Source organism: Brassica rapa, chromosome A09 (assembly GCF_000309985.2).
Source record: "Brassica rapa cultivar Chiifu-401-42 chromosome A09, CAAS_Brap_v3.01, whole genome shotgun sequence".
NCBI lineage: Eukaryota > Viridiplantae > Streptophyta > Magnoliopsida > Brassicales > Brassicaceae > Brassica > Brassica rapa.
The window spans coordinates 31,538,160-31,548,875 of record NC_024803.2 but is presented as its reverse complement, the minus strand read 5'-3'; the positions used below and the strand labels follow the sequence as shown (position 1 = coordinate 31,548,875).

Below are 10,716 nucleotides of genomic sequence, written 5' to 3'. Positions count from 1 at the left end.
TCCCCAAAATAAGATTTCATGTAAAGCATACAACCAACAGAGAAGCGTCTCTGGTGTAAGACGTTATGTTCTTGTGGGGGAAGATCACTGGTTGTGATTAAATGACCTTTGGGATATTATCATCTCCGACGCGCCATCTGGATGGCCAACAAGGATCTCCGGCGAAGTATTTGCATTGTGTTTGAATGATCCCGAGATTGCTACCGATCTGAGCGTATTCATTTAAAGCCTTTTCCATCTCAGTTTCTTCTTCTTCTTCCTCAGTGTCCATTACATCGACTGTGTTCATGCGAAGAACTTCCGCGGAGTTCTGTTGTAACTCGTGATCGTTGTCAAACGGTTCCATAGCAGGACACTGTTTAAATCGAATAATAAAGAAATGAAACTCTGAGTTGTACTTACAGATATCTATTAATCTATAGATGTATATCAGAAAGCAAAAGAATCTGAACCTGACAGAACCGAGCATAATGTCTGTAAATTTCGCTGTTTTCATCTTGGTCATCAAGGAGAGTACCACCATACCAACACCATTGGCTTCATTGGTTGATGTGATCGATATGTACCTATACAATGCAACAAGTGATTTGATGCAACTAGAGAAAAAAATTTGGATTACGAAAATGCCAAGCGGTGGTTAGACCATCGTTTGGTCAATAGTTACGGGTGTGTGATACAACGATGAGTTTGCCAATCATAATTACAATGGGAAAAATGAAATTCAAAGGTTCATTAGGAAAGAAGTTACATTTCAGAGAGGGAGGGAAAAGGCGAATCAGTAGTACCTTTGGAAGATATCTTCTTCATGATCGTTGGGCTCAGAAAGCCAGTCTAAGTTGCAGAAATCGTTGACTCTCTCACTCGATGTCACACCTTTCTCACTATCGTCTGCGCCAGGTTTTGTGGCAGAGCCACTTTCTTCAGGCTTTCTCGAACCAAACAGCCAATTGGGGCTCTTGAGCTGAATCTCACTGCAGATGAGAAAGTCTAGAAAATTCTAAAAAAGTCATGGTTTGGTTTGAACCAACATCTCTATTAATTTTCCAAAGTATGAACCATCTTTCTACTTTCTTATAGGGAATAACGTCCCACTAAACGCTTAAAAAAAGCCAGATTCAAGTTTTACTAGTCATTCCTAAAGTTCCCAGTGAAAGGCCTAATAAGATGGTTGAAAATTTTAAGTGAGAATCATTACGCTAAAGTGTATGAATATTTGCAAGGAAGTGTTCAATGCCTCATGCTTAAAAGTACATTAAATTTAAAAACTAATCTTGATTAAGTTGAGCACAATAATTGGATTCCCATATCGGTTCACCAGGTCTTCAAAAGGAATATCAATAACACACACGTTAGAATCGTCTAATAGAGATAACAGGCGCATGTTACGTTAGTTTCTCACAGAAAATATCAGGCTTGGGACTAAATTTCGAGGTCTCTTGCGACCACAAGAGTGGAATTGATCCTCGCATCTAAACCACTGAGGTCATTTTTCCCTTGCATGATCCAGCTTCTTCATCAAAAAAAACAAGTTGTTCTGTTTCAACATCATTCGCCACCCTTCCACAATCATTCACGCCCCTTTTCAAGTAACTGCGATAAAGAATTACAGAATAAAAAGGCACTCTGTTTAACAGAAAACAAGAGAGGCAAGCATCCAAACTTAGCCTAGAAATGAAATTTCTCATCCATAAAGAGGCCTGATTAGGATGGGAGACTAGAGTTACACTGAAGCCTCTGCTGCCCAAAACACATATAATAAGAACACATCCACGAAACTCAATCTTAGGGGTTTTCAATTGCTAAATCGCTATAGCTTACCGCTCTGGTCTCGTAGAGCTTGAATTTCTCGAGGGCGTACGAATCGGGATCGGCGTCAGCATCCTCGGACGGTTGGATCTTTGCGAAAGAAAAATGGCTACAAGTTGTTGAGTTTTCCGATTTCGTCATGGCGGATTAGTCTCTCTCGGAGACTGTAGTGTGTCCCTGAGGCCGGCGATGGTCTCAGGTTATCATATTTGTAATCGGAGAACGATAGCTCGGAAGTTTGGAACTCGCACGAGCAAGGGACTACTTGGCTCCGCGTTTTTATAGTTTTAGAGATTCCGTTTATTGTTTACTAGGGGTCTTCCGGCTCTATGCGCCGGGTTCGTATGTATTATTTTTTATTGATCTGATTTATATTGATTATTTTTCGAAGACAGCTTATTCAAATATTCTTTTTCCTCTTCAAAATTGTTTCTGCACAACATTAATATATCATGAAAATATGTACCATTGTCATAGTTCTCATCTGCGGATTGGCAAGGATGGTTGAGTCATTTGATAGATTTGTAGTGGAAAATATACTGATATAACCCCTCAATGTAATGAACCTCTGGATTGTCGTTATCCAAACATTAGTTCCTTAACTTAATGTGTTGATTCGTCATCCTGAGTGGCTCCACTGCAATATCGTAGGCTAAGGTTTTTGCAGGGAGTGTGTATCATAGTGAGATCGGGCTTAAGAGTTTTGAACATCCCGAGAACAACATGAAGGCAATGCCGATGATTGACAGCGAAGGTGTGATATGTGGAGCAAACTTCCAAGTGGATGCTTGTACTAAGATCAATGCCATCCCTAGGAGAGGAACTGAAGCTAACTGGGCTCTCGCTAATACCCGTTGATTTCTTCTTCTAATTGGTTCAATCCTCTGAGTCGTTATTTTGTCCTGATACATTTTATTTTTACATACTTCTTTATGTAAATAGACATCAATAAAGATACAAAAGCACTTTATATTGCAAAATAATGAACTTTTTACTCACTGAAATTATCAATTCTATGAAAACAGAAGAACACATTTTGATCCATAAGAGGGAGAGAAGAAAAAAGAACAAGGAACAGTAGAGACAAAAATAACAAAGACTTGATCGACCTTTATCATTCATCATCCTTCCACATGTCTGCAAACTCATCAGGTTCTAATGGGTTGGAGAGGTCATGCATCTTTCTTCTCGTTTTTGCCTTTATTTTCTTTGCAAAATTTCCAGCTTTGTTCCTTTTCTCCAATGCTCGTATCTGAAGAACAAAATTGAAAACAATTAGAAACTTTCATATGATTAAAAGGGGTGCATCAGCAAAATGTGGCGTGAGAAGCCACTACCTGGTTTGGAGATACCTAGAATGGGTTCTCGCAAAGGGTGGGACCTCCAACTATCTCCAAAAGTTTTTTTTTTTTTTTGCCTTCAAAGATCTTAATCGGATTTAAACAGAACCTTTGACCAACCTGTCAACAAAATTATATTTCAATCAAAACCAATTAATCAAAATTATGAATGTTCTTTTTACTAATAGTTATATAGACAGACATCGACAAGAGTCATTTTATCAAGACCACCCTTTGCAACCTTGTCTTCCTCATGAGGTACCCATATCTACAATGAGGATGGATCTCATCTTGATGTTTAATTCAGGTTGTGATCCCATATAGTCTCTTCCTTCCTCTTCAATGCTCTTGTAAAACTTGAAAATGTCATCAGCGTATTCGACAACAGCAAGTTTGTCACCATCATCAAGAGCATCAATGTTGCCATTCACAACATCTTTGAGTCCACCACTTGCAGCATACTAATAGAGGGTTGCTGTGAAACTTCCTCTTTTGGTAACATGTTGTTTGCATTCTTCAGGGCTGATGATAACAACAACCTCTGCCTTCCTCGCAATATCCTGAGGATATATGATACATTTTTAATTTTTAATTTTTTTAAAAAAATTAGTTGCAAGAAAATGTGTGATTATAAATACACAAGAAAGAGAATAATAACCTTTCCGGTTGGAATGTTGACGAGATTACCAAAGTCTCCAATAACTTTTCCGTTTTGTCTTACTGACTTCGCATAAATCCATCAGACAAACTAACTAATCAATTATGTAACCACACACACAAACTTTGTAAACTCATAGATCAGACCCAATCAAAAACTTGTAAACTTGTTTAAAATTCGAAACTAAAACAAAGAACCTACCCATATAATCAAGAAAACATTAAGAACATACAGCAAGTTCAAAACCTGCAATTCCTCTAGGATCAGAGACTTTTGATCCCATTGATGAAGATTTTTCATTTTCTTTTATGTCAAGTAATGCTCCTCCTCCGATACTCGTTAATGAAAAGAAATCCCAGAGACGATTGCTTCCCCTCCCGGCTTTAACAGACGTCACTATCTCTCTCTTATCACTCTTCATATTCCAAAGTGTCTTGTTCTCTTTGATGGTTGATCATTCCTGCCATACCCATTTATACTCAAGAGCTTGAAGCTGTTAACTTTGATGATTTAATTGAGAGATAATGGGATGAGTAATGGGTTCAAAGTAAATGATGAGATTAAAGGAGATGTAATACGGAATCGGATGACATTAAAGAGGAGGTGGTCAAAATTTTCAGGAGACGAAGAGTGAGGGAGGAGGAGCTGAGTGAGTGGCTGCAGTAGATAAAAACCCTATAAAAGATGGGCCAGTTATGAAGATTTAATGGAAGAGTCCACCAAACAAAGAAGCAAATAGAACCCAGAAAAAAAATTTGATTAACTTACGTAAAAAAGAGGACAGGTGGCACAATTTGCCCCATGCTGAATGTTGATGTGGAGGAAGGAGGAGAGAGCATAGTCTTCTTTATTATACACTCTTCATATTCCAAAGTGTCTTGTTCTCTTTGGATGTTGATCATTCCTGCCATACCCATTTATACTCAAGAGTTTGAAGCTGTTAACTTTGATGATTTAATTGAGAGATAATGGGATGAGTAGTGGGTTCAAAGTAAATGATGAGATTAAAGGAGATGTAATACGGAATCGGATGACATTAAAGAGGAGGTGGTCAAAATTTTCAGGAGACGAAGAGTGAGGGAGGAGGAGCTGAGTGAGTGGATGCAGTAGATAAAAACCCTATAAAAGATGGGCCAACTATGAAGATTTAATGGAAGAGTCCACCAAACAAAGAAGCAAATAGAACCCAGAAAAAAAATTTGATTAACTTACGTAAAAAAGAGGACAGGTGGCACAATTTGCCCCATGCTGAATGCTGATGTGGAGGAAGGAGGAGAGAGCATAGTCTTCTTTATTATACACTCTTCATATTCCAAAGTGTCTTGTTCTTTTTGGATGTTGATCATTCCTGCCATACCCATTTATACTCAAGAGTTTGAAGCTGTTAACTTTGATGATTTAATTGAGAGATAATGGGATGAGTAGTGGGTTCAAAGTAAATGATGAGATTAAAGGAGATGTAATACGGAATCGGATGACATTAAAGAGGAGGTGGTCAAAATTTTCAGGAGACGAAGAGTGAGGGAGGAGGAGCTGAGTGAGTGGCTGCAGTAGATAAAAACCCTATAAAAGATGGGCCAACTATGAAGATTTAATGGAAGAGTCCACCAAACAAAGAAGCAAATAGAACCCAGAAAAAAAATTTGATTAACTTACGTAAAAAAGAGGACAGGTGGCACAATTTGCCCCATGCTGAATGCTGATGTGGAGGAAGGAGGAGAGAGCATAGTCTTCTTTATTATACACTCTTCATATTCCAAAGTGTCTTGTTCTCTTTGATGGTTGATCATTCCTGCCATACCCATTTATACTCAAGAGCTTGAAGCTGTTAACTTTGATGATTTAATTGAGAGATAATGGGATGAGTAATGGGTTCAAAGTAAATGATGAGATTAAAGGAGATGTAATATGGAATCGGATGACATTAAAGAGGAGGTGGTCAAAATTTTCAGGAGACGAAGAGTGAGGGAGGAGGAGCTGAGTGAGTGGCTGCAGTAGATAAAAACCTTATAAAAGATGGGCCAGTTATGAAGATTTAATGGAAGAGTCCACCAAACAAAGAAGCAAATAGAACCAAGAAAAAAAATTTGATTAACTTACGTAAAAAAGAGGATAGGTGATACAATTTGCCCCATGCTGAATGCTGATGTGGAGGAAGGAGGAAAGAGCATAGTCTTCTTTATTATATAAGACTAGGGGCGAAGCCCCGCGCAAGCGCGGGGATGTTAGATATATTTGCGGTGTTGTAGTGTAAAACGTTGATGGTGGTGGAGTGCAGGAGAGGAGGAGCAGAGAGATTTATAAGAAGAAGAACAGTGAAGAGGGTTGAAAATGCATATTAGTTGAGTGGCTATTACTACAAAAATGGCCATTTCAGCAAATGATGTCTAGAATGTATCATATTGTTGTTCCACGTTTACCTCTTTAAAACGTAATTACATTGTTGAGTGGTTTTTACCACGAAGAATGTTAACAATTACTACATGGTCTGAGCACAGACGCCTCTAGATATCATTTGCTGATAACCGAACCAAAGGATGTGTAAAGTTATTTGTAATTGAAATGTTATTGTTCAGTGGTAGAGTAAAAGTGGTGGTATACGTATATACTGGATGTTCATGCAAATAGTATGTTCTCCATTTTGTAAAGGCGATGTGAATATTACGTCAACCCTTTTGGAACTATTAAAATGTTAAAAAAGTCAGCCTCGTGTGAGGTACATTGTTCGAATGAATTTCTTAAAAAGCTGGAAAAATACTGGAAAATATGGCAAAGTCTGAAATAGGAAATGCATAGTAATTTAAAAATTCTTAAAGCTAAAGAAGCAGGGTTGGGGAAGACTTTTTGATTCCTTTCAACACTCAATCACGTGGGTGCTTGCGTCCACCTTGTTTGACCTCAGCTGTTGACGTCTTGCTGGCAGAAGCTGAAGTGGATGCTTCCTCACATTTCACGTCAACACATGCGTCTTCATTGATCTTGGGATTCTGGAGATAAGTAAAGATGTGGTTTTTTAAACATTGAGTCGGATCAAAATGTTGACGTGAGTATATACTATAATACCTCGGGGTTGATAGTGTGACTGACTGCAGCGACGGTGAATGTGCGGTTGATTGGGGTGGGATTGGATGGTGTGACACGTACGTGGAAAAGAAATTCTTGCCCGCCAAGGTCTGCTATGCACTGTGGAAGGTTCTCGTTGACACCACGATTGACCTGCAGTTTGTAAGAGGTTCGAGTGATTGTTACAAATGTCTGGAATGGGGGAGGGGGTAAGAAATAGAAACCTGATCAAGAAACAGAGTTGCTGCATCTTGGTTTGTGAGCTTAAGCATCTCCTTGTCGAACACCACAAAAGTTGCATAATTATTCCCATCATCAACCAGTAATTCAACACAGTACCTGTAATTTACAATAACATTACTGATCGGAAAGCATGAAATAGCTAGTTGTTTTTAATAAATGAGGGGGAATAGTTTTTTACCTAACAACACCGGTGACGTTGGAGATAAGACATTGGTTGCAGCGGAGAGATGCAGCAGAATTTTCTATTTTTTTGTTGCAGCGAGTGCATGAGACATAAAACCAGCCATTTTTGGTCAAGATCTCAACAATCCGTGCTTTGCATATAAAATAAGGTGCCTGTGTTTAACGAAGAGGAAAGAATTTTCATTTTCTATTATACTTTGAATGGGTAAGAGATTGAAAGCTTTGTTGGAAAGTTTTAGGAACCTGGTCGGTAGTGTTGGAGAGGAACATGTTGAGATCTCCAATGGAGCTTAGTTGCGTGTCATTGATCCATGTTTTGTCGTGGTAACTGGGAATCTCTTCGCCCACTGCAGTTCTTAACCTGGAAAGCGAATGGTGTGGTTACTTAATTGAGTAGACATTTAAAATTGTCTAAGGCAATAACAAAATGAATTGTACCTTGAAGTGAACTCTGTGATGGGTGGGAGATTGGAGCAGAAAAACAATTTGGTTGCTGGTGTGGAGTTGAGGTAAAGCTTATCTGAAGAATGTATAGTACTTGTTTAACTATTTGTTAAATTCAGTTCAAAAGTTTTATAAGTAACTTACCTCCAATTTTTGTTGGGTTGACCGTTGTGACCACCATGACGGTGTGGACTCTAACCTCTGAATTAAGGATACCCTTAAAAGTTGCTGCCGCATCGTCCCATAAAGACAAGTACACTTTGACGGTGCTGTAATTTAATTTATATAACAGTCGTTACAGTTAGGAGGACTCAGGAGAAAATTGTCGAAAATGAGTTTTTTTTTTCTGCTTACGGTTCAATGAGGAAACGGATGAGAAGTGGAGAAATGATTTGAGGGTCTGTAAGGCCATAACCTTTGACAGATTGAATTTGACCAACAACATCTGCCATTTGATGAAAAATTTTGGAGTTTATGATTTAATCTGTTAGTATAAGTTCATAGTTAATTTGGTAAAACAATGGAAACAAACCTGGGAGTTCTAAGTTTGTGTTGGCTAGGATTTGGAGATGGTCATGCTTGCGAAGCATGAATTTTTGTAAGCTGATAACAGGACCATTGCTGATGGATTTAACCAAAGTTGTTTGGGCGATGAACCGGATTACAAAAGTATTTTCCGTAAGCTTGTACAGATGTGGGCATCTTTCAACCTCAAAGTGTGCAACTTCGTAAACGTCACCCTCTTGTAAAGATGAACGGTAGTCATCGGCTTGGTTTGCAGGAATGAATCCGCTGAGCATTGAATCCTACGGCAAATATTTGTTGAGGTTAATCATATATATTTTTTTTAAAGTTTAATTAAACCTATATATATATATATATACGAAGCCTTTGGGGGGAAGATGAATATACCTTCTCATCAAGGAAAAGCAAAGTGATTCCCATGGATTCACTGGGGTTGTCGACGTTTGGCGAGTCCCAATACCGGAGGAGGCGAGCAAGGATTGACTGGGAAGATATTCCAAGCTGAAGATCGGCAAAAGTTGAGTGATGGAGGGGTTGTTCAGAACCGAGAGCATGAGAAGAAGACATTTCGAGAGCAGGTTGCTAGGTTGAAGATATGAGTAAATTAGTAAGGGGTTTGAAGAATTAGCTCTGTCAGGCTTCTCATATTTATAGAATTTAAGTTCAATTGACGGTTCCATTTTCTGGGAAGGTCGAGAGATAGGGGAAGATAGTTATACTTGGAATGAATAAAATTTAATTGTTGAATTTATGTGAGTCATGATTTTATGAACGTGGGTAAACGAAGAGATGGATACAAAAAGAGTTGAGAGACACTGGTGTTTGTTTGGAGAATTTTGCAAGCAGGGAGATGGCGAGGATTAAAGGGAAATAAGTATAACCATTAAAACCTATTTCGTATAAAGATGAAACGGCAGAGACGATGTAATGCGTAAAACATCTGCCGATGTGGTTTAGTGGGCCACAGACCAAAGTTTGGAAATGTATGTTTTGCTAGTTCGGGTTTTCAATATGTTTGGGCTGTAATGGGCTTTGCGTCTGACTTGGTAAAATTGGAGACGCCAGTGAAATTAAATTGGGCCGTGCCCTTTGTTCGCTTATTAGTTAAATGGTCAGACAATATATGATATGTTTTTTGTAAAAAAAAAACCTCGTCTTCTTTCCAGTTTTAGATATCCCCTGTAAATTTTCGAGGAAGGTACGGTTCCTGTTTCAAAAAATATTTATTCGGTGAGGTTTTTATCAATTTATGAATTGGTTGAAGTATCAGACATAATAATTTGCTGACCTTGCTGGATTGTATCGAAGTAGATAAAGAAAGGTATGGGAATCACTCATCATCTTCTTCTAAACCTGCAATTAGGAATGAAAATTGTGTCGCCTAATTGGTCGGGCAATGTTTAATTTATAACCAACCTCTGACACAAGTTTTTTGTAAATAGTTTGTTTAACAGAAAAGAGACAGATGATGGTTTATGCAGCGTTGAGTCGTACCTGCTGTTTGGGGCAAGCCACTGAAGGCTTCTCTGTAGACGATATTGGCGATGGTGCTCGTGGAGCCACTGGGTCTGGTAATATTCAAAACTTTCAGTCCTTTTGGTGTGGTCACTCTTGATAGTGCCACATATAGTTGACCATGGGTGAAAACAGGTTTGGGCAAGTAAAGAGCAACCTTAGCCAGTGTTTGGCCTTGACTTTTGTTTATTGTCATTGCGTAGGATACTCTAACCGGAAACTGGCGCCTTCTGAGAGTGAAGGGATGATTGGACTCTGTGGGTGATAGGACGATTCTAGGTATCAGGACAGTCTGTTTTCTTGGGGAAGATGTTAGTACTTCTGCCTTAATAACTCTTTCCCCCAGGTGTGTGACTATAAGTCTTGTACCATTGCATAGCCCTTCAGCCTGATTTATGTTGCGAAGGAGCATGATTGGCACCCCAACTTTGAGGCAAATTCTATGCGCAGGCAAGCCTGAAAATTGTAAAGAGTTGAGATATTCCAAAGGATATGTTAAATCAAACTCTCCCGAATGTTTTTCGTCCTCAGCGAAGCTGTCGTAGCTTAAGAATTCTTGCTCAGCACCCGGTATTTTGGAAAGCAAGTAAGTGTTGATTTCATCAACCGTAGCGTTCTTCGGAGTTAATATAGCTGAATCTCTGATTTTTTCCATGTCCTTGTAATCATTTGTGAAATCTGGGAAAACAGATTGACAAAGGATGTCAAGTGGGTTGGAAGTCACAGGAAGGAGGAGAGAATCGTCTATCAGAATTTGGTCTTCAGCAGCTTCTGTGTATATTTCTTTCTGAGGCGCCAGTGCTGCAACCCCATCACCGACTTGTAAAATCCATTTAGCAAAATCTTTTTCGTCAGATTGTACGCGCATGTTTGTGGAGAGAACATGAATTTCACAGTGGTTCCAGAGGTGTGAGTGATTAACAGCTGCGTTAACTGTTT

At 38.9% G+C, this 10,716-nt stretch overlaps 1 protein-coding gene and 1 long non-coding RNA gene across 3 annotated transcripts; one reads left to right on the top strand and one right to left on the bottom strand.

The window, feature by feature from the left end:
- Nucleotides 1-1,173: 1,173 nt before the first annotated feature.
- On the bottom strand, nucleotides 1,174-8,864 carry LOC103840843. The gene is made up of 14 exons (XM_033278703.1): nucleotides 8,650-8,864; nucleotides 8,270-8,543; nucleotides 8,092-8,182; nucleotides 7,882-8,006; nucleotides 7,732-7,813; nucleotides 7,537-7,654; nucleotides 7,289-7,446; nucleotides 7,092-7,206; nucleotides 6,868-7,020; nucleotides 3,805-6,791; nucleotides 3,388-3,706; nucleotides 3,144-3,266; nucleotides 1,819-3,058; nucleotides 1,174-1,590 (listed from the first exon to the last, which is right to left on the bottom strand). The coding sequence occupies exons 1-10, from the start codon at nucleotides 8,827-8,829 to the stop codon at nucleotides 6,666-6,668; spliced, it is 1,422 nt and encodes a 473-aa protein (XP_033134594.1). The 5' UTR covers nucleotides 8,830-8,864; the 3' UTR covers nucleotides 1,174-1,590; nucleotides 1,819-3,058; nucleotides 3,144-3,266; nucleotides 3,388-3,706; nucleotides 3,805-6,665.
- Nucleotides 8,865-9,412: 548 nt separating this feature from the next.
- Nucleotides 9,413-10,716, top strand: LOC117127873. Of its 2 annotated transcripts, XR_004450796.1 has the most exons (3): nucleotides 9,413-9,583; nucleotides 9,705-9,833; nucleotides 9,981-10,716. It is a non-coding gene; the product is annotated as an uncharacterized LOC117127873 (long non-coding RNA). The 2 variants fall into 2 exon arrangements; XR_004450794.1 differs by having other exon boundaries at nucleotides 9,705-10,716.